This window comes from Ptychodera flava, chromosome 14 (assembly GCF_041260155.1).
Source record: "Ptychodera flava strain L36383 chromosome 14, AS_Pfla_20210202, whole genome shotgun sequence".
In the NCBI taxonomy this organism is placed as follows: domain Eukaryota; kingdom Metazoa; phylum Hemichordata; class Enteropneusta; family Ptychoderidae; genus Ptychodera; species Ptychodera flava.
The window spans coordinates 29,561,471-29,583,603 of record NC_091941.1 but is presented as its reverse complement, the minus strand read 5'-3'; the positions used below and the strand labels follow the sequence as shown (position 1 = coordinate 29,583,603).

Here is a 22,133-nt window from a genome sequence, read left to right as displayed (position 1 = left end):
CATAGCTGTAATGCATGTAGCATGAATTTAATATTACTGACAGGATAGAATGGACATCTGTACCATGGCTAAATACTGGTTATTTTCATTAGTCAGGAAATTTCAATGTACATGCATATATCTTTGCAAGGGTTAAATCACTGTAATACAACATATTTTCTGGATTATGAAGGAACCTGATATCACTGTCATCGAATTTTTTTAAGCTAATTAAGATTGCTGCCATCAACAATACAGAAACGCACCACATTTGAATTTCGAAGAGTGAACCGATTCAGAGGTTTTAATCAAATACAGTACAACACTGATGCTGTAGCTAAAAGGATTGGTTGATACAGAGGTCTGCTTGCATGTCCATGCATATAGTTTGTTTTGTGTACCCATCGCAAATTATACTCTCCAGATTTTCTTCACAATGAGTGGACTATTATCAGATCTTGATACAAATACATAGACCAAATTGTGTACATACTTGTATAGTGTGTAGCAGTACATAATATTTGCTAAAAAACCCCAACATGGTTGTATACATCTTTTGGTGAAATTTCACATATTTTATCATTCCACAGGGTGCATGCATGTATCATCCAAGCAAAGTAGATATGTAATCATAACTCTTGGAAGATTTTGTCGACTGAGTCATAATATGCTTGATTCGGGGAAAAATTATAACAGGCTCAGGTAACCAGAAAATTGTGTAGCAAGGTGTCCATAGAATTTCCAGCTGTTCCTACATAATACATTATATTGCTTATTGCTTTCCACAACAAGCAACACTCTGGATTAGGATTTCATTTAGAGGGCATATGGTCAGAGAAGAAGTAGACTATTGATAACACATCTACATAATACGGAGCACGCCATGCCATTTCGATGGTTTTTTTTGTGGTAAGTGTGATTTTAAATGAGAAATAATTGCTATTTTTGATTGGTCTGTGAAGTAGGATCTTTGGAACCTGATGGAAACTGAAAGTTTAACACGTGTCATATTTTGCTAAAGATCAATGTGCAGACCTTAGCTGCTTTAATTTTCCAAGAGATGAATATTACTGAGGAAAATCTCATCACTGCTCACATATCTGAATTTGTTCAGAATTGTACGGCTACGGAGTAAGTGTGTGCAGCAAAAGTTGTAAATTAAATGTTATTGAGCAGAACACAAACAGTGTGATATGCACTGGTATTTGTATAACAACATGCTCCATGTGTGTGTACCTTGCATAGTCATAAGCAATGTATGATAGAAATTATTTGCCACGAGTTGTGAAAAACACATGCTTTGCTAAAAATAATTTCCACAAAGTGGTATTTGAACTCTGACTCTATTACGTCTACAAGTGGCTGCCGTTATAGACAGAACAGAACAGAATTTTTCAAGCAAACATGTCATTTCAATAATTGTAATTTTTCTGACTTACAGAGTTCGGAGTTCCTTGATTGCTGCGAATGCATCAGTCTCTAGCTCTGTTAGTGGGTTGTCAGAGAGATCACTATGACGAAAAGATATAAGAAACAGAGACAATGTCATCATGTAAGTACCTAGAAATGACGTTATAAAATGTAGTAATGTTTTGTTGTAAATCAACAAAAATTTTATCTGAAAATATGTGCTCTTGAATATGATTCAGACAAATATCTTTAAATCAATGGATGTATGTTTTGTCAGAGTATGATAACTAGTAGTAGTAGTTGTGAAAAAGGGACATTTTGAACAACTTCTCGAGACTATTTCCTCGATACTTACATTTCAACAACGGTTAAACCACGGAATGCAAAGTCTTGTACCACAGCAATGTCATTGTACACCAGGGAGCTGTGGAAACAATCACAGTAAGATTTCCAGTCAGTGAACATCTACACTGATTAGTCTCATGCATGGACTCAAGTCTTCACATTTCATACTGATAGGTTGATGAATTGCGTGCTAAAAATCTGTAATCCAATCTTTTAGTAACAGCTAGCAGTTTCGCATGCATGTTTTATGATCATGCAGGGTATTAAAAGTTTGAACAAAATTTGTTGGGGAACTAGCTTATCCATATTGCATTATGAGATACAGATCAGAGTCATATCAACATATCAATTAACCCTGTAAGTGCTGTAATTTTTCCACCTGTAAATGGCAGTATCATATTTTACCACTTTTTATGAATTTTTCTGTAATTGTTTTGATAATTTTGGATCAAAGGGACATGAATTTTCATTGGCAACAATTTTTTATCAAAATTTTTGGAAAAAGCTGAAAAGAAATTTGTCTAGATCTGAAAAAAATTGTCTGCATTCTATGTTTTGTAACAGCGACGAAAATGGACTTTGGTTCTCAAAGGGTTAAATACCATGCAAAATGTATCAATATTACTGCATTGTGTAAATTTTTGTCATCATAGATCAGCAAAGCATTGCATGGCAAGTTAATACCTTGCCTACATAAAATCATCCCAAAGGAGGCAAAACAACAGTATTCAGTGACAATATCAGTTTTCAGTCCTCCCAATATGTGTGTGTATTCTTATGGACTCTAGCATTTCCTTTCACATACCAAGAGCATCAGCAAATGATGTCCATTTTTCAAGTAATACCATGTATGTCATTGTGAAAATGGAAGGTACACTAGCTGCAATAATTGTAGCCCTTGGTTGGTGGGGATTGGGCTTCTGTCGTGCGGCTCGCGCCTTGCCCCAACCAGGGCTACAATTTCTCCCTATACCTGCTAGTGTAAAAGCTGCAGTGCGGATCTACACTGCATGGTCAAGGCACACACGGGGCCGCATTATTAGAGAATCTCGCCTTACCGTGTGCAAATTTCACTATAATCCTGCTCCCGGATAATGTTAGAGCCCTTGTAACTCCTATCGATGGTCAACTTTACTCCTTGCAGCTGAAAAATGACAGTTTAATGACTCAGGCGCGAAGTCAATTCGAACTGGAACGCCGTCGTTGAACTCTGTACCCAGCCGACTTGTACCATTACATTTTAGGGGTGGCCGACAGGTGTGAGGGACTAATGAAAACGGTGGCACTAGCAGTACAGTAGCGCGCTAGTGGCAGTATAGTTGTTGTTATTTTAACGCTATCTTTTCGGAGGATTGAAAAAGGTCATAGGACTGTTTGCTCCTTTTCAATTACTGCTAGAATACCACTATCGCTGAAAGCAAAGAGAGACCAGTGACCATTGAAGAACTTGCCATCTTTATTTCCTGAGAAGTGAAAGAGATATTCACGCCATGCAAAGTCTGTCGTCTCGTCTTTGCCATTTTATACAGATGCTCTGACAACAAGAGGACACCGCGATATAATTATAAAATATCCAATCGATATTTACGGCTAATATACTATATGATATAGATCTCTAAGGCTATAAAATCTTCGATATATATCGGATATTTACCCGCCTAATTAACAAACTCTAGTATCATCTAGTTGCGAAGTTCGAGCCAGACTAGCGCTTGGCCAGAGCTGTAAAGTGGTGAAATGTCTGACAAATATTCGCAACTCTTTTTAATCTTGAAGCTTATAGTGGTACATTTTCCGACTGTTTCAAATGTGCTGAAATAGTTCCGATTCATAAGGGAGGCTCTAAAAGTGATGTTAACAACTATAGGCCTATCTCCCTTCTACCAGTTCTATCTAAAATACTAGAAAAACATGTTTATATTAGTTTTTACAGTTTTATGCATTTAATCTTTTTTGTTACAACTCACAATCATCAGACAACATCACTCTTGTCACATTGCTTTAGTCAAGTTAACTGACCAGGGTCTATACTTTTACAGAATATAGATGAAGATAATTGTTTTTAGATATACTTAAAGATTTTTTTCATCGTTGATCATAACATTTTGCTGAGCGAACTTTCTGTGTACATGTTTTCTGATTTGTCACTGAAGTGGTTTCGATCATACCTTACAGGAAGAAGTCAATGTTAGCTATTTAGGTGTACACGCTCATGTTTTTGTCGATTGGTGCGGTGTATCTCAGGAGTCCATTTTTGGTCCACTTCGGATCATGTTATGTATGTCATTTTCCCCCCACACTCATCATGACATGAGTTTAATTAGTCTGGAACATTCTCAACTTTGTGTAAAAATGGGAAGCTTTAAATAGATACTACTACTACTGTGACTACTACTACTTCGGTGCTTCAAATTTTATCAGATTTATTCAAAAACTGCTGAGGTCAATATCAAAGCATGTATGTAAACATGCTGATTACAATGAATTTGTTACAAAAGAAAGATGTATCCATGAAAAAGCACAGATGTGAAAATGATGTAAAGAAATCCTCATACAACCCGGCCTACTTCATCATTAAGATGTATGTTGACAGACAAGAAAATGCCGAAATTTTAAATTGATAAACACTGCATTATTGAAGTAGTCATGAGCAAACGGATGGAGGAAGTCCATCTGATTAAAATCAGGTGTAGAGTACGGCGACGTCTTCTTATGCGTACGCGGTATTCTCTCCGAGTCGCTGTCGCCTCTCACTACGCGACAGCGAGAGAATACCGCGTACGCATAAGAAGACGTCGCCGTACTCTACTTCTGATTTTAATCAGATTGGAGGAAGTCGTTCCTATATTAGGCTATTTCCATACTGATTTCATCATGCACACTGTAAAGTTCACTATGGTTCGAAGCGAGACTACATAAATGTCCTGTGAGAAAATTAACCTGGAATGTAATCCGCGTTTGTGCAATGAGTTAAAGAAATGCTACGACCATACAAAAACAGTAAAATACCTACGTGTTGTATACAAATAGCAAAGTATTTGGCAAAGCTGCACTATAAGTAACTATAAATAAATATCGGCGATTTCACAGACCCGGCGTGCCGTGGCACAAGGCTAGTCATTGTAGTATCGTCTAGAGTCCGGAAATTGCCGATAAATATTCTGTAAGTATAGGCGATTTCACAGACGCAGAGTGCTGAGTCCAGTGTCGATCGGCGATTTCACAGTAATCCCGAATCGTCGATATGTCAAACTTTGATACTAGATGGAAAATATCCGATTTTAAAAAAAAATGTTCAAAGTCACGCCGTCATGGACAAGAATGCCGTTTTGGCACCCCACTTCACACATTGTGACCTTTTTAGTCGAACAGATTTTGCTTGGAACCACTCTTTCCACATTGAACAACAGCGGCATCTTGTAAATGTAGTTGTACCATGGAGGTGGATGGTTGAACTTTAATAGTTGTGAAAGTTGAACTAGTTATATGGAGTTTAACTTAGGCACACGCCTCTGAACAATGTACATGGACACAAAGTTCTAACTGCTTCAAATGACCCGTTCCCGTGTAGGATTTATTGAACTAGTACGTAACTTATTTGAGAAAGTTGGGAAGATAGAGCACAGGATTTATTGAACTAATTAAAATGCGTAGTTGAACTTCGGCAAAAGTATCTCTCTTTATTCACCAAGAGTTATATATTGTCATGAAAATTACCCACCCCTTTCAATCCCATAAACTAGTCCTACGAGTATGGCAAGAGTGTCCGGCTTTGGCTCCGGAGGCAGTGAAGGGCTACCCGTAAGCATGCTCATTCAGCTCCCTCACACCTGTCGGCCACCCCTAAAATGTAATGGTACAAGTCGGCTGGGTACAGAGTTCAACGACGGCGGTCCAGTTCGAATTGACTTCGCGCCTGAGTCATTAAACTGTCATTTTTCAGCCGCAAGGAGTAAAGTTGACCATCGATAGGAGTTACAAGGGCTCTAACATTATCCGGGAGCAGGATTATAGTGAAATTTGCACACGGTAAGGCGAGATTCTCTAATAATGCGGCCCCGTGTGTGCCTTGACCATGCAGTGTAGATCCGCACTGCAGCTTTTACACTAGCAGGTATAGGGAGAAATTGTAGCCCTGGTTGGGGCAAGGCGCGAGCCGCACGACAGAAGCCCAATCCCCACCAACCAAGGGCTACAATTATTGCAGCTAGAATGTACACATGAAACACTTCCATGACCTTTGACTGATCATTGGTTGGGTATGAACATGAATGGTCATGATCAACACACATATAGCTTTTCAACCCTTGCCTCTTTTAGAGGCCCCACTCTTTAGAACCAAAACAACGAGGTATCAAATTTTCACCAAAAATTTGCTACTCTTTTTTCCCCCTTTGTTTGCAAGGTTTGAAGATAACTGTGTACAAATCAGCTCATAATAATTACCATCAAAGATAGCCATAGACAGGCAGAGTAATGGTACCAAAATACAAGGGATGGGACACACTATTCAGGTGAAGGGTTTTTTTTTTGGCATTGATCTGTACACCATGTATAAGAGTTACAGTAATAATCTTTCTTCCTAAAGCAATGCTATGTTACTCACAGTTCAGCAACCACCACTTGGACCCCAAAGAAATCGTCAGAGTGGATTACTGAGATATGATTCCGGTCAAGTTGTCTGAAAGAGTGAAAATAACAATAGCTTTCTGTTGGAAAATTGCATTTGTACTCAACAATAAAGTCCTCAGCATTTGTAATGTATTTTTTGATTTGCAGTATTGCATGTGAAATGTAACTTCATTTTACTGTCAGTACCATGTGTGCAGGTCTCTCTTTGAAAACTTGTTTTCTCAGACAGCAAGAAAAAACACTAACACGTCAGTTCTATAAAGGCTGTTAATGTTTCAAATCTGTCATATCTTTTCTGTCCCTACAGTGTATGTGTTTCCCTGGGATATATCCTCATTTTGTGTCTCTTCTGGAATCAAAAAGCTGCTGGAACGGAAATGAGTTGCTTTATCCGCTGACTGGGCAAGGCTAAATACCTTATGTATACATGTATGTACACTTAATAAGAATTATATGTATTACTCTTGTGCACCTGATGACCTCTGCACTTTATCAAAAAACAACGAAGAACAGTATTGTACAAATTGTTACATAAAATGATTAAGACTACAACAGATGGAGATATAGCAGTACAAACAGAAAATGAATAATTTACCTTCTACAAACAAACCATTTACAACATAGGCAAGCTGGGCTTGCAGATATGTTTGTTGATATACTCAAAAATGAATCAGCTGAGTAACTGCAGGGTAATTCTCTTTCTTTCATTCAATTTACAAAATATTGCAAAACAAAATTATCATCCCGTCATCTTTCCTGATCAACCCTTTGAGCGCCAAAGTCTATTTTTGTCCCCTTTATAAAATAAACCCAAGCCAATTTTTCCTTGATTTTTGCCAAAATTTTGAGAAAAAGCTGTAGCGAATGACATGATATGACCATTTGGTTCAAAATTATAAACAAAATTACAGAAAAATTCATAAAAATTTGTAAAATGTTGCACTAAAATTTTGGCAGGAAAACATTATAGCACTCAAATGGTTAAACTTGAATGGAAAGATGTCAATTTGACACATTTCTATGTCTTCGTAGCAGCAAAAGTAATACTAATATATACTACAGGTATAATCTGTACTCACATGTCCACAGATATCTCTGAAGTACTGAAGTTGGAGAAGTCTGGCACGCTTGTTAGACCACACCCATGGATCCTCCTGTGATATTGAGAAAAATGATTGAACGAAGATTAAGGATGGCTCTGAGAAAATGATTTCATTGCAAGGTAATCAATGATTACATATTTTAGCAATTTGTGAAGGGAAAGAGAAAAAATAAAGTTGCCATACAATTTTAATCAAAGTATAAAAATGAACGGAAGTGCTGTATAGAAGTGTTGTACTGCCAATTGAGAGACATGGAATCATGTGCCCTCATGCTGTCCTTGACTTTCTACATTTTACATATGGATGGTATCATTGAAGTTCATCAAAACAGAAACTACGTCATCATACTTTGGTACAGCCATCAAGTAGTCCGCACGATTTAAATGCCATACTAGTACTGAGCACACACCACATCAGAAATTGCAGATGATTTCATGTATAGGAAGGAAATTTGTGCAAACTGTAAACCTGATTGATTATTAACTATTACAAAACACATACTGTACAGTATTTATTTTTACTCAATATATTGATGTATAGTGTATTAATAATTTGATTAACTTTGCATGCATGATTAGCCCAGATGCTCCTTTGTGAGTTAGCTTGGAGGAACAATATTGTATTTTCACCAATGAGGGCGCCCTTCAAAGTTTGAGATACCACTCAGAACACCAGGCTCCATGAGTCATTTCATACACTTCCATGTTAGAATAATAGGCAACATCTTACTAAATGAACTAGCTTGAATATACAACAAAGATATTGTGTGTGAAAGAAGCACAATAACTGTTGATCAGGTTGTACTTATAGCATTCAGAAAGAAGAAAAGTGGATATTTTTGATAAATAGTTGCTCTGTATAATGGAAAACTTGCTGTGAACGTTTGCCAATAGTCCATGGAACAGATTTACTGAAGCAAGAGAAAAGAGTTGTTCTTAACGGCAAAACTACCACAACAACTTTTTCTGAGTCACTGACTGTGACTGAGTGTACATCTTGGGTATTTCCTCATCACATCTTCCTTCCTCTCAGCCATAAATTTGGAGTTTTTTAAACTTGTAGATTTCATAAGTGGAAAGAGTCTTTTTAAATTGTAAAAACATTAATTAAAAGGGACCATACCTTGTTCAGCCATTATGAAAATTTTGTCTATGCTACAACAACCAAAGAATATTAAGGACAAAAGCACAAGTGGCACTGTGTATATTCATCTCAGAGTTTTCAATTTAACATTATGTTGTATTGCATTAAGTGCTACCTGTATTCACAGTTTCAAACACATCTGTAATACTACAGCTAAACTTCTCAGCTTGCTCATTAATTTCACGACTCACACCTTCCAAGATATGATCCAAACGGAAAATGTAAATTTTATACCTTGCAATAGCATATTGTAACACCCATCAAATATCACAACAGCACGAATGCGAATCGGTCATGAGAACAGTCATTCACCTTGTAAGCACTGAGCTAAGGGGTCAGTAGCATTGTGGCACCACTCAAGCAAATATTGCATGCAAGCCATGCAAGGTACAGCTTATCTTGGTTTTCAAGTGAGATTTCATCAGTTTGCTTTTTGCCGTCTCCCTTCTTTAATACAAAAACCTACAGAAGCTTATCTTTTAATGGTAAAGGAGCAATTGACAGCGGTTGACAGTCAGGTATTGTGTTTAAGGCAGTGTTAAAGTTAGTAAATGTGACTGAGGTTTATTTACAGATAATTTATAGGTTTTTCCCTGTAGTTCAATTCACTCATGCTACAGGCATCAGAAGTTAACCAATGTTCTCAAATCCCACATATTTGTTCTAACTTCCGTACAAAACAAAAATAGGACCATATAGCATGGAAATCATGCTTGCTTTTGTCAAACCATTATGATATCGGGAGTCATGGTTCGGTCTGCTAAGCTGTGTTTTAAAAAATCCCCAAACAATACTAAACAGTGAGTCTCTCTCCAGTAATTTGTTGAGTTGATTCATTGAAGCTGGATGGAAAACAGGACAATATGAGATATTCAGTCAGTACTTACAGATTTTTTAGATCAGGAAAATCTGCAAGAACACCAGGTCCAATGGTACTCAGCCGACGCATCCGGAATATTTCCCTGGATCAAAGAAAAAAGAAACAAGAACAGGGAGAATTAGCCTCAATTTTGCTCTCCCATCTTCATCTCAGATATAATCAAAGATTCACCATAATTCTCCTAAAAATGAAGCACGGCAGTGTGAGTTAAGAGGAACTTGTTCTTATACTTTATGACTCCCTGAAGAAGTCCAAGGCCACCTGAGAGATTAATTGCCTTTGCTGGCACCCTTGATTTGAAGTTGTTGCAATATATGAAATGAATGTGAAATTTATCGTCGCAATAAATATGAGTATCTGATTGAAGAACATGTCATACTTGGGGAGACAGTGCTCCGAAATATTGTATATGGAAATGAAATTCAAAGTGCATCTCTTCGTCAGTTTGGTAAGAAATGAGAACAGCCATGTTGCAGGTACAGAAAACACACGCATATACATGTACACAAACAAATTGCAGAGAGCTAAAACTGCTAGATAACTTTCACACACTGAGCAGCCACGGTATATACAATACATGTACACATTTTATAATTGAAACACTGTAAGCAAAATACCTTTTTCGTATACATGTCTAAAAACAACATAATTGGGGGCACAGATGGCCAACAATCAGCCATATTTGAAAGCACTAGAAAATGCAGAACGACCAAACACAAATGGATGACTGAGTTTAGTACAGGATTGCCCTCTGGATAGAAGGATAAATCATGTGGCCATTGGAGACCTGAGTTTAAAAAACCTAATGTGCTGAAGCAAGTTACTGTCTTGTCACAGTGCCAAAGAAATTAATCAGAAAATATTTTTGTTCAAAAAACATGTTAAAAATAGAATAAAATGTCCGCCAGTAGCTAGATATCGATCTGTTTTGCTAGACAAAGTGACCTCCACATGAAAGCATAGACCCTAAGAAAAAGAGGGTCTATGATGAAAGTTGCAATGGTCGTGCCAATTTTGAAAATCCTGATTCCTGTATCTTTTTGCATTTTGCTTATAAAACAGCAGCCACCCAAGCTTCAGAGAGATGTTTCTGATTCCTCTTATTTAACCACATTGTCTTTGGAAATGTCACTATTTCAATCCTTAGCAATGAGTTTTGGCTGATTACTGACAGTTTTTGTGTACTCGCTCATGGCGGCTCTGACTTGCAAGTTGAAAGTTATTTACGTACTAAAATCTGTTCAGTTATACGTTCATCACCAATGTTTGAAAAACATTTTGTGGTCACACTTCAGTAAGCATGCATTTTTACGTAAGTTGCTCTTGCTTTCAAACCGTCCTATGGAATAAAATCCAAAAAAGATACAGCTACTTGGGCTTTAAAGAAACTGATAAACGTAAATATTGAAACAAAAATGGCCACTGCATTCATAGTCAAGTTTGATCTAACATCACACCCATATACACTATCATGAGCATTGTGAGTCACAGCTCTTGATTGTGTGAGAAAATTAGAAAAAATATTAGTTTGTTTGCATCATGAGTTAAAAAAACAGAAAATAATCATTGTGAAATAAAGTCCATATTACATTCACATGTCAAGTGACTCTCATATACATCAAACTCAGAGTCTCTGCACAGTTAATTTTATATAGCATAGAAATCCAAGATTCTTAAAAGTAGTCACAATACTCAAGCTTTGCTTTTATAAACACTGCATTATTTGCATTAAGCAATACATCCATAGATTTCTCTCTGAAAAATGATAATCTATGAATTACTGATATACACATCATAGTACATAAAGAAATCCTGTTCAACTATAAATAAAATGCATTCGTCAAATTTTTGTTGCGGATTATATTGTGTATTTGTGAGCATCTATAATGAATAAGAGATAGCAGTTTTGTGATGAAAGTGTTGTGCTTGAACGTCTAATTTATAACAATCAGAAGATAGTAGAAAGATGGTTACTGCTACACTCCAGCACTGTATCTGTGCATGAGTGTTCAAAGAATACCTGTAGAGGGCGCTTTGTTGGACTGCTCATCTACATCACTGGAAAGTTTGTTGTGAAAAGTGGTATGCTTGTCAATGCTTAGAACATTGTAGCAAGAACAGACGATTGTATGGTACATTGAAATACCTTGGGGGATGTTAGTCTTGTGAATCTTTTATAAATTTACCATGATGGTAGCCTTGAATATTCCCTGGTGCATTTTCACCAATGTTGCCCCTGGACAGGATTTACAATACAGAAATCCGAACCGCCAAGTTTCATCTCTTGATTTAGAACAAAAATAATTCAAAATTTTCTGATGCAAAATATATGCTAGTCCCTGACATATTTTTGGAGGCCCGGTGAATTTTAGCTGTTGCCAGTGGACAGGATTTTCCCGGTAAAATACAGAAATCCGAACCTCGAAGTTTTCTCTCTTGATTTTGAACAAAAATAATTCAAAATTTTCTGATGCAAAATATATGCTAGTCCCTAACATGTGATTGGAGGCCCGGTGAAGTTTAGCTGTTGCCAGTGGACAGGATTTACTATACAGAAATCCAAACCTCAAAGTTTTATCTCTTGATTTTGAACGTAAGTAATTCAAAATTTTCTGATGCAAAATATTTTGTAGTCTCTCACATATTTTTGGAGGCCCAGTGAATTTTAACTGATGTTGCCCCTGGACAGGATTTACAATACAGAAATCCGAACATTTGAGTTTTATCTCTTGATTTTGAACAAGAATTATTCAAAATTTTCTGATGCAAAATATGTGCTGGTCCTTGACATATTTTTGGAGGCTGACACCAATATTAAAACCCTGGAATGGATACAGCATTTTTGGATCAAAGTCACATGGTGGGAAGGCCTGACTGATCACTTGGATGGGCTGCATGTGAATCACACAATTGGGGTTTACAAAAGGTGATCAACCAGTCATAAAGTTTCCAGCAAACATGTTGTGCACGCTATAATACCATGTAAAGAATAGTTTACAAAATCCTTGAGAAAGAATTTTTTTTATGGAAAGTGAAATTCTATTGTTGTTCAGCTATTTATTAGAAAAAGTCGCAATTGAAGAAACTTAAAATAGCCAAAGTTTTGCAGAATATATGTGACACTTTCATGTTGATTTGTGTACAAACTTAAATGCTTACAGAATGTAACACATAGCAGCTGATGAAAAAGTAGTCCTTTTTTGCTTGGTCGCTGGGTCACTTTGTTTGAGTAATTTAGACAAGGGGCCAAGGATGTGTTATGGCAAAGCAGTACACAAGTATGGAACAGCAGCTCCCTCACCTGTCATAGTGTCATACACATGGCTTTCCAAAATACATAATACCAGTAATTACATCTTGAAGCCATTTTGTTCTCAAATTAACCACATATTTCACTGGCCATGTGTGAAACAAACTACTCGATATGTGTGAAACGTTTGGGTATTTACCAAAAACGGACTTAAAAAAACTGAAAACAATGAAAGAGATGCTTTCCACGTAGTTGTTAATGAATGTCTTGATCATTAACCAGAGAGTGTTTGATCATAGAAGATGATGTAATCAATGCTTTCATCAACCAAACTGTTTCATCATCCGTTCCATCATCCCTGATAGAATAAACCTTTAACTGCCGCTCAGTGTCCGCATTTGTAAATTAGGTCTTAACACCTGAAGCACTGCTATTTTGAAAACAGTATTTTCAAGATGATTAGCAATCAGTTTTTGATACAGGTATCTACATTTCTGTATTTGCAGTTGAGCCTTGAGGTACTAGGTTTTTCCATCAATCTCCTGCTAATTCTCGAAAATCATCCGGCAGGTAAAAAACCCAGAAATCAAATGTTCCACTTATCATGGAAAGTGTGTTTAGCTTATATTTTGTTGTTTTCACCAGCACATCTCAAATGAAAGATGTTGATAATTCTTGTCTATTTCCACAATTCCCCGTCTTTTTGACATTTTTTCAATCAGAGTGATAAATGTGTACTATTGCTCTTTTATCGTTGGACAGTTTCCATTTTTCCCGTACTTTCTCTCCTTCTTTTTAAGTAGTAGGATGTCCAGATAAAGAACAAATTGTGACAGACAGGTATAAATATGCTTCACATAGCAATACTCACAGGTATGTTAGTCTTGGCAACCCATCCAAGGCACCAGCTTCTATCGATTTTAGATTCGGCCAATCTGACAAGGTCCTGCAAAAGTCATCATATACACAAATTATCAGCTTTGCTTCAGTGATTTGCAAATAATCATGACCATGTGTCAAAGTGTCTGACAATTTAGTTTCTTAGTTCTCACAGACTATGATGAAGTTCATTGCGTTGAACTTTGACACAGTTTGTGTGGAGACGCACTGTCTTTGATGGGAAGGCTAATAAATCTCACTCTCATTGTTACGTGTGCATTTGTCCAGACAGAAGAGGTACTGATTAAACTATAGATCTATTTGATAATGTCTACTATTCTACAATCACCCAATGAAGGTGCATGACTTATGTGTACTTGCCCCAGACTCAAGAGCAATTTAATACAAGGTGATGAATCTCAAAGAGCTTTAAAGGAAACAAAAAAAGGGAAAGAAAGAAAGAAATGGAAAAGTGCCATTCTTTAGTGATTACTCTTCCCAATATGACTTGGCTTTTCAAACTGCACCACACCCATGTTTGTTTAGATGAAAGCAAAATAAAACTATGACAACAACGAGTAAGGAACCATGGATAATTGAAACACATGCATGACAGATGAAAGTCTTTGCATTTCAGGAGGAGGGGTTGTTGCAATGTTCAGAGTATGCACCATAGCTTCCATCACCACCCACATTTTGTTTTGAAAAAGTTGATTGCTCAAAAATGTGTCAGCAGTCATTCTGTGTGGCAGAATTTCAGATAAGAATTGTATTTATTGCACTTTTTTGAATATCTTTTGTTTCGTTAAGTTGGAAGTTGGGATGGAGTTTTTTCTGTCTAACACAAGGAATTTTATTTGCCATGTGTTGGTTTAAATTATCCATTTTTTCAAATGAAAATCACACTCACAAATATTCAAGCTGGTCGAGGCCTGAGAAAGAACCAGATTTGAGGATCTTGTCTTGGGCATTCTTCACATCCCTGTAAAAAATAACATGTAAGAGTCATCGGTTAATTCAAAGCCAGAGGGGAAAATTACAGCGAATTCATAACGTGATTGCTGAAGGCAATACTGATAATTGAGTCCATTTAGACGTAACAAGTTTGCTAAGTGTGTCATTGGGTGTTTCTACAGTACATCCGATTATGTTTTTATGACAGCATTTACCAGTATATTAACCTGAATTTCACCCTTTTTGCGTGTACTTAAATCCAATTGCAGCATAGATGAACAATTAGATTAAAGGAAACTCTGATGTTGACAGGGTTAATGCTTGGTTTGTAATCATAAAAGACTAATATATATATATATATATATATATATATATATATATATATATATATATATATATATATATATAATTAAATCTAAGTTATATTTATATAAATAAATTAATATATATATATATATATATATATATATATATATATATATATATATATATATATATATATATATATATATATATTAGATTGCAAGATGCATGAAACTTTAATCACATCCAACTTTATACTTCAAAATTAGAAAGATAGATATACATATACATGTAGTTTATTTGTCATGAGAATAATAATGTTCTTGTATAAGGTATTAAATCATCATCAATCAGTAACACAATTTGGAGGTCAAGGTTAAACTAACTACCATACAGAAGTCATCCCCATATGAAATACATTATTCAAAGTTACAAACCAGTAAAATGCGGCTGACTATATCAAGAATACCTTTTTTTGATCTTTTTCTCACATTTTGCAATATTTTGGACAGATTGAAAGTATGAGAAGTATGAATTTCCTGAAAAATAATTGATGTCCTCTGTTTGTGTTAATTTATTGCACATGGTAACCAAAAGTGCACCCACAAAGTTCCACATTCATTGAACAAGGCAGGGCAGAGGTTGCGTATCTGTGATACCAAAATGACAAATTGTTTGGCAACAGATTTCCCCCGACACGCATCAACACTGCCTCTGAACAGTCAATCCGCTTTTCATTCTCTACCACAAATGGCTTTAGCTGCAATGCATCAGTTTTCCCCCGTGGAATGATTCAAATGAACCTGGTTTGTGGTCTGAGTACAAACACAAATATTGAATTTATCAATAATATGCTCTGTGTGTGTTTGACCTTTCCGTGAACGAAAATCCAGAGGCTTAAATCTGAAAGCGATCTGGTTTTTTTTTCATGCTGCATGGAGGCTCAGTGTGGGTAAACAGTGATCAGGTACATGCTGGCTTTATGTGTCCTTCCTAATAAAACTTTAATTGATTGATTGATAGATAGACATACAGGTACAGCTCAGCTAGAATTTTCCCGTTATGCCGCTATTTGCCATCATAATGTACGTATCACTTGTACATTTTCGCAAACGCTGTACGTTCAGATCACGAGATAAATTTGAGTGTTGGAAACTGTCATATTGTAGAGGCTCGCTGTGACTTACTGTATGTGCAAAGAAATCTGTGTATTGGTATTGCCACGACTTGAGATAGTTCTTTACGCTGTATTGTATAGACGATTCTACATTTACCGGAAGGTACGTCCTATACATTAATTAAATGTGGTCATGCCTATCAGTTATGATGGAATGTTTGATTTGTTTCTGTTCAATTTGAATTCATGTGAAAATCAAACATGAGAAGACACATCAATACATCACTTTTCGCTCTAACAGTTTCACAGAGCATTAGGAAGGAGACGCATAATAGTTGGCCGGGGGCCAAGCTTTAATGATTTAATGCTCTGGATAGTCACCTCTCGAGAAAATTCAAGACACTGACTAAAATTTGGATAATGCTCTGTATTTTTGTAATCTGTTGTAAACTTTTTTTATTTTTACATCTTTTTGCAGGAGAGGTTTTATGAATAACTGACTTGAAAACATGTCCTTCGTGGTTTGGAATATCACAGTTACTTAGCGCCTCACGACTTTCACAATTAGAAATCCACTCACAGTTTAGATGTGAATTTGGTATTTACAGCTATGAAGTACACATCTGACAGCTCTGATATTGAGTTTGTAACCTGATTCACAGTCGTATGGATCTCTGATCTGTAGCTAAAGGTGTGCCAAATTTTCAGTTGGATAGAGCTAATGAAATGAACATCACCCTCCCGATTCACTTCCTGCCTCCCCAATAACTCACTATCTGTATTTTATTTCTGTGTAAATCCAAATGTGATTAAGTAGCGGTGTTAGGCCAACATGACAGGCATATCGGCATGAGTGGACGGCATGATACATCAGTCCTAATCCAATCTGCCAGCTAGCTATATTGTCAAAGCCAGTAAATTTCCATGTAATTGTGTTGTAAGCGAGGCGCAATACCTGGCAAACACGGCGCACAAAAAAGTTGACCAGGGATGGATGCAAAGTGACAGATCTTTAGAAAACTGCACATTTGAAGGTCTGGCAATTCTTGAGGCAGTGAAGTCTATTAGGAAGTTATTCCCGGAAAATACATGACTGGGCTGAGAAGAAGCATATCAGGCAATACACGGCTCAATTGTGGAAATATTAGTACATTTAGAAAAACTGTATTTTGCCCCTCCAATCTAATTAACCTTACATTGCCAGGGCATGGATCGGTGATTAAACGGGAAATGTGGTCTTGGCTTACTCTAAATAACTTTAGCGCATAAACAAATTACTTTCGGCAATTGTATTTTGGTTGCACAGCAAAAGCTACTAATAGTTTTGTATGCCATTTCACCGTATAAATTGTTGTGGGGTTTTAATCTGTGTGGATGCTGCATATTGACAGGGACATCAATCATGTAGACGTGTCTGTAGCTCTGCATACGTATCCCTGTGATCTTACTGTTTAGTCCCTACCTTGTTTTTCTCATCTCACGGTTTACTTAGTTTAGCTTTGACTATTAGGGGACACAGAACTGTCAACTGATGATATTCTTACTCTGGTTCAGAATATATGGGGTATTTACGCTGTAGAGCTGACTTGAATTCTTATTTGTAGGTGCTGTGAGAATTTTTAACCAGAGAACTTCCACTTTCCTATTTTCCAAATCCACTTGTTAGGGAAAGTGCCAAAGTATACACCAAGCAAGTACATGCAATTATCAAAATCGCGCCATTATACCAGCATTTATACTACGTTAAATTTGTACATTTTATACAGGATGTTGATGTTACGATTCATTGATGTTGCTGTAGACTTTTGTAACATGTGCACATACATAGATACATTTATGAAAGCAAATTTCAACATGCCAGGCGTTTGACTTTTATGCAATGCAGTCACCATGACTGGAGATATTAACTTCCTAGCCTGGCAGCGCTTTCATAAAAATTCAGTAATGGGTCTGTGTGTGTGCTGCTTTGCCAAACACAAGCATCGCTACACATTTCTGAACAGTCTCTGTTGATGCAATTAATGTTCATGACTACAATTCACATCGTATATCATATTTGACAGTCACCTGGATTTACGCAGCAATTGAGCATGTATCAGCCGGGGTATCTGCCAAGGGCGTTTATGGAATTCACAAGACTGTACAATTCGTGTACCGTCTATGGTGTGTTTTATGAACACAATAAAGCAAAGTACAGTATCTAACCATTTTTTGAGCAAGACTGGTCATGCATATGAAAACTAATGCTTCCTGTTTTTGCAGATCATACATCTTTTATACTTTTGTAGAAGAAAAACCTTCTGAGGACTTAATCAGAAAATGTTAGATTGCGGGAGGATTACGAACAGGGTAATAAAACCTGAGTTATCAGAAGTTAGTTTAGCACGTACATTAATCTCTCAGTCTGTCAATAAGTTACGCTCATCTTTCATCCAGTAACTTTAGAACCTCTGTGGGATACACCACCAATCTCCTGACAAAGGCATCAATTGTACACAACAAAGTCATTTTCCTTTGCAAAATTCTCCAGTATTCATTGTGGGACATTTGCTCAAGGCAAACTGTTCTTTTTTTTTAGGTTTCACAGCTCGTTTGTGCATTAATAAAACGATTAACCAATAGGCTTTGTTGAATATAACACCCATAACAGTTTGATAATTTCATATTGTCGTGTATGTGGTAGCTATAATTGCAGTGCTGAGTTGAGTGCATTTGCATGTTACGAGCCCTGACCTTTCAAAAAGGACTTCTGAATTGCACTAATGGTGTCCATGATCCTCATCCATAGCTGAGTGAGATTTACCCATTATTTATGCTTAGCTACCCAAAGTCCCCGAGTCTCACTTTGATTTTTATCAGGCCTGCAGCAGAATTTCTGATGACTCGCACAGTCCAATCCTCCCAGTGTACTTATGATGCTCTGAAAACACAGAATAGGGACAAAACATCAAAATATCACCTTTCTGCTTACATTATCGTCAGATTCCTCAGACTGGTACAGCTAATTGTTAATTGTTCAACATTGCACAAGCCTATTACCCTTTAGACCACCAAATTTTAATACAGTCCCAGTGTTTTCTTTGCAGTGTCAGACCTCTGTACAGGGAAAATGGGTGAAAGGCTTCAGGTACTGAGCACCATGAAAATGGAAGTTGTAAACTTTCCCTCATATATTTTACACATTAGCTGAAGACAACTGTACACCATTCTCTTTAATAATTAAGAATAAAATCAAAGGTAGTGTCGCAACATTTTCATATCAGAGATCTGAAGCGAACTCTTCAAAATTACTAATGCTTGATATTCAATGTCTGGCAGCTATTCTCTATGGAATGTTCTGTGGGAAAAAAGTTTTGGCTTTCTAGAAATATAAGACACTGAAAGCGAAATTTTCCAGGTTCCAAACTGAGGCCCCATAAACTGTACAATGTTTTAAAAATTTTGAGTCAAAAATTTGTCCCCCAGTGCATCAAATGGAATGGGAATACAGCAAATTGGAAGGAAACTGTAAGTGTACTAGACATGATAAACTCATTACTGGCTGAAAGTAAGGTACAAGTATAGCCGTTATTAATATTTTATATAGGGGAAGAGACACCAAAATTGATTTGTTATGAGTTAATGAGTTAGACTTCATGACTCATTCTGGTTGAGACGAGAGGAGAAAATAGCAAATCAGTTTAGAGATCAGAGAGGTGATGCATTCACTGCTATAAATCAGCCAAAGTTTCGATGATTACTTTTCTGTGAACTTAAGTGACTTTAAATGTTTTAAGGCTGATGTGTATCCTTTCTCTGTTGCTGTCATAGGGATGATAATCTCATCCATGCTGTTTAGATGTCTCCAAGTCAGGCAGGCATTCAACCTTAAGGTAATATGCACCTCGAAAGTGAAAGACCTAAACTTTTGCTCTAACTTTCCTCAAGGGGTCTTTCAATCATTCTCTTTCAAAATCAAGAATAAAAATAGGGGGTCACCGTGCAAATTTTGGTACTAGAGAAACAAATTACCCAAGATTTACCGATATTAGAAATTCAAAATGGCCGCCATCCCAGTGTTAACTCTGTGGAGAAAAATAAAAATTTTCGATTTTCGAAACACTAAGCTGGTGAAAAGTTTTCTCTCACCAAGAGCTTTAAAATGAACCCCCACATGTAGTACGGTATATCAGAAGAGAATTGTAAAAGTTTGAGAGTCCGAATGTCTGTCCCCGAGGTGCGTTCTACCTTAATATCATCGATGATTCAGTTTCAGTGTATTTAGAAATTTCAAATAATTGCAACATCAGTTCTCTAGCTTTGGGAGTTAGTGAAAGTCAACATTGACGTTTGCATTGTATGATGGAAAATGCAAGCATCAAAACGAGATAAAAGCATTTCACATTACTTTCGATCAGTGTGGCTGGTATAAATGTGTTGTAGAATCATTTCACATCATCAATTTTCCTAAATTGCAAGAAGTTAAATGTTGCAAGAAATCGCGGCACTCAAATGGAAATGATGTCAGGGGGATAGGTCTTTTGTTTGAAAAGGCATCACTATTACAGGAGACATTTTATATTAACGATGCCTATTTTATAGCAATTGTAGTGTCACCAGCTGGCACAGGTTATCTTTGATTGCACCTTCACCGGTTTTGATTTTTGTAATCAGCTTGAGAGGGCACTGGACTGAAAAGAGAGTGAAATCACATCATTGAAGATTCTCTCCACACCTGCAGCATCTTATCTACATATCTTTGTACAGTCTTCACTTACGTCATGTTAATAATTGATAAACAGATTTTTTTGGGGGGGTCCAAATACTAAATTTAATATGCATCAGAGCTTCTCAGCTATGTACACACCATTTGAAACCGCTTCTTTCTTTTGCTCTGGGATAGAAAAGTCCATTCACCTTTATTGAATTGTTACGACTACGTCACTTCATCGATTGTATGATCACATTTTCGTGCAAATGTGCCATAAAGTAGTTACTGGGCAAGTTAAAACACAATTGAATTCGCTTAGGCTGTTATCAGCTCTCCCCAACAAAATCTGTAAGATTTCTCTGTCCAGTTTGCATGTGATATCAATTCCTTGTACCCACTTTCTTCAACAATAAAATTGTATCTCTAGCGAAAACAAACTTGCGATACTGATCACTACATAAAGCATACATGCAGCCAACCGCAAGTCTTATCTGAACAGCTTGGCAAGCCAGGGTTCATTGCCTTGGCTCAGCCTGAGTCAATACTGCTGCAAAGGGACTGGAATGATAATTGCCCCAAGCAGTTGTGATCCTGCTCATCACAGTTGGTGAACACACTTGTCAACTGTAATCCTCATAAAATGTTCTGTTGATAATCCATAACTTTGGAGTACTGTCCAAGATTAGGACGGCAATTCCCACATCATTTATTCCCACATGTATAGTCCCTGGTCCTGGTGCTGGGGTATTTGTTTTAGGTGGCTTAACTAGATTACACCTACCACTGCTTCAATCCCAAACTCAGAGAACTCAGGTCATCTGCTAGGGTGGATTTGTCAACCAGTGCAAGCATACACAGCTAATAAGTTAGACTAAGTAAGTTTTCTGTTTTTATGTAGAATTTATACAAGCAACATTACAAAGCAAATATCGCCTCCCCAGCCCAATGTTGAATTGATGAAGGCACACAAACAATGAACTGCATGATAATAATCCACTGCAAAAAGACAAAATGAAAGTAGCCACCCTTTTAACCAATAATACAAGTGAGTACAGAACAAGCCAGACTACCAAAGACATTACAAGACTAAGATTGGTCATGGTATCCATCTGCTGAATTCATCCTTAAAAGGCAAGAGCTTGCCATGTATTGTAACGTCAGAGTCACTGACTCTCAGCCTGTTACAGACAATATATATGCAACTTCTTTTTGACTTCCTTCATTTCAAGTGCGGTTTTCTTTAAAACAATATGAGTTCACTCTCTGACATGTCATGTGTATTTCCTTACATTACTTACAAATAGACATGTTCATGTCAACTCAACAGATATGCATAATACTGTACGCAATATGACAGTATAGCTTCAAACCAATCAAACTTTTTCCTCAAGACGTAAAACATCTCCATTCTATTAGAGGTACAGATTTAGTCAGTCAGTCAGTCTGTC

At 36.8% G+C, this 22,133-nt stretch overlaps 1 protein-coding gene and 1 long non-coding RNA gene across 2 annotated transcripts in view; one reads left to right on the top strand and one right to left on the bottom strand.

The window, feature by feature from the left end:
• Positions 1-22,133, bottom strand: part of LOC139150089 (lutropin-choriogonadotropic hormone receptor-like) — a 109,765-nt gene that overhangs the window by 7,643 nt on the left and 79,989 nt on the right. The window contains exons 2-8 of the mRNA XM_070722248.1: positions 14,532-14,603; positions 13,614-13,688; positions 9,500-9,574; positions 7,446-7,520; positions 6,341-6,415; positions 1,745-1,813; positions 1,419-1,490 (exon numbers count right to left, since the gene is read on the bottom strand). Coding sequence (XP_070578349.1) covers positions 1,419-1,490; positions 1,745-1,813; positions 6,341-6,415; positions 7,446-7,520; positions 9,500-9,574; positions 13,614-13,688; positions 14,532-14,603 — 513 coding nt within the window. The remainder of the gene's footprint in view (positions 1-1,418; positions 1,491-1,744; positions 1,814-6,340; positions 6,416-7,445; positions 7,521-9,499; positions 9,575-13,613; positions 13,689-14,531; positions 14,604-22,133) is intronic.
• The window catches only part of LOC139150091 (uncharacterized), a 71,577-nt gene continuing 54,421 nt past the window's right edge, over positions 4,978-22,133 (top strand). Inside the window, exons 1-3 of the long non-coding RNA XR_011556189.1 lie at positions 4,978-5,763; positions 6,674-6,795; positions 7,456-7,588. This is a non-coding gene — a long non-coding RNA (uncharacterized lncRNA). The remainder of the gene's footprint in view (positions 5,764-6,673; positions 6,796-7,455; positions 7,589-22,133) is intronic.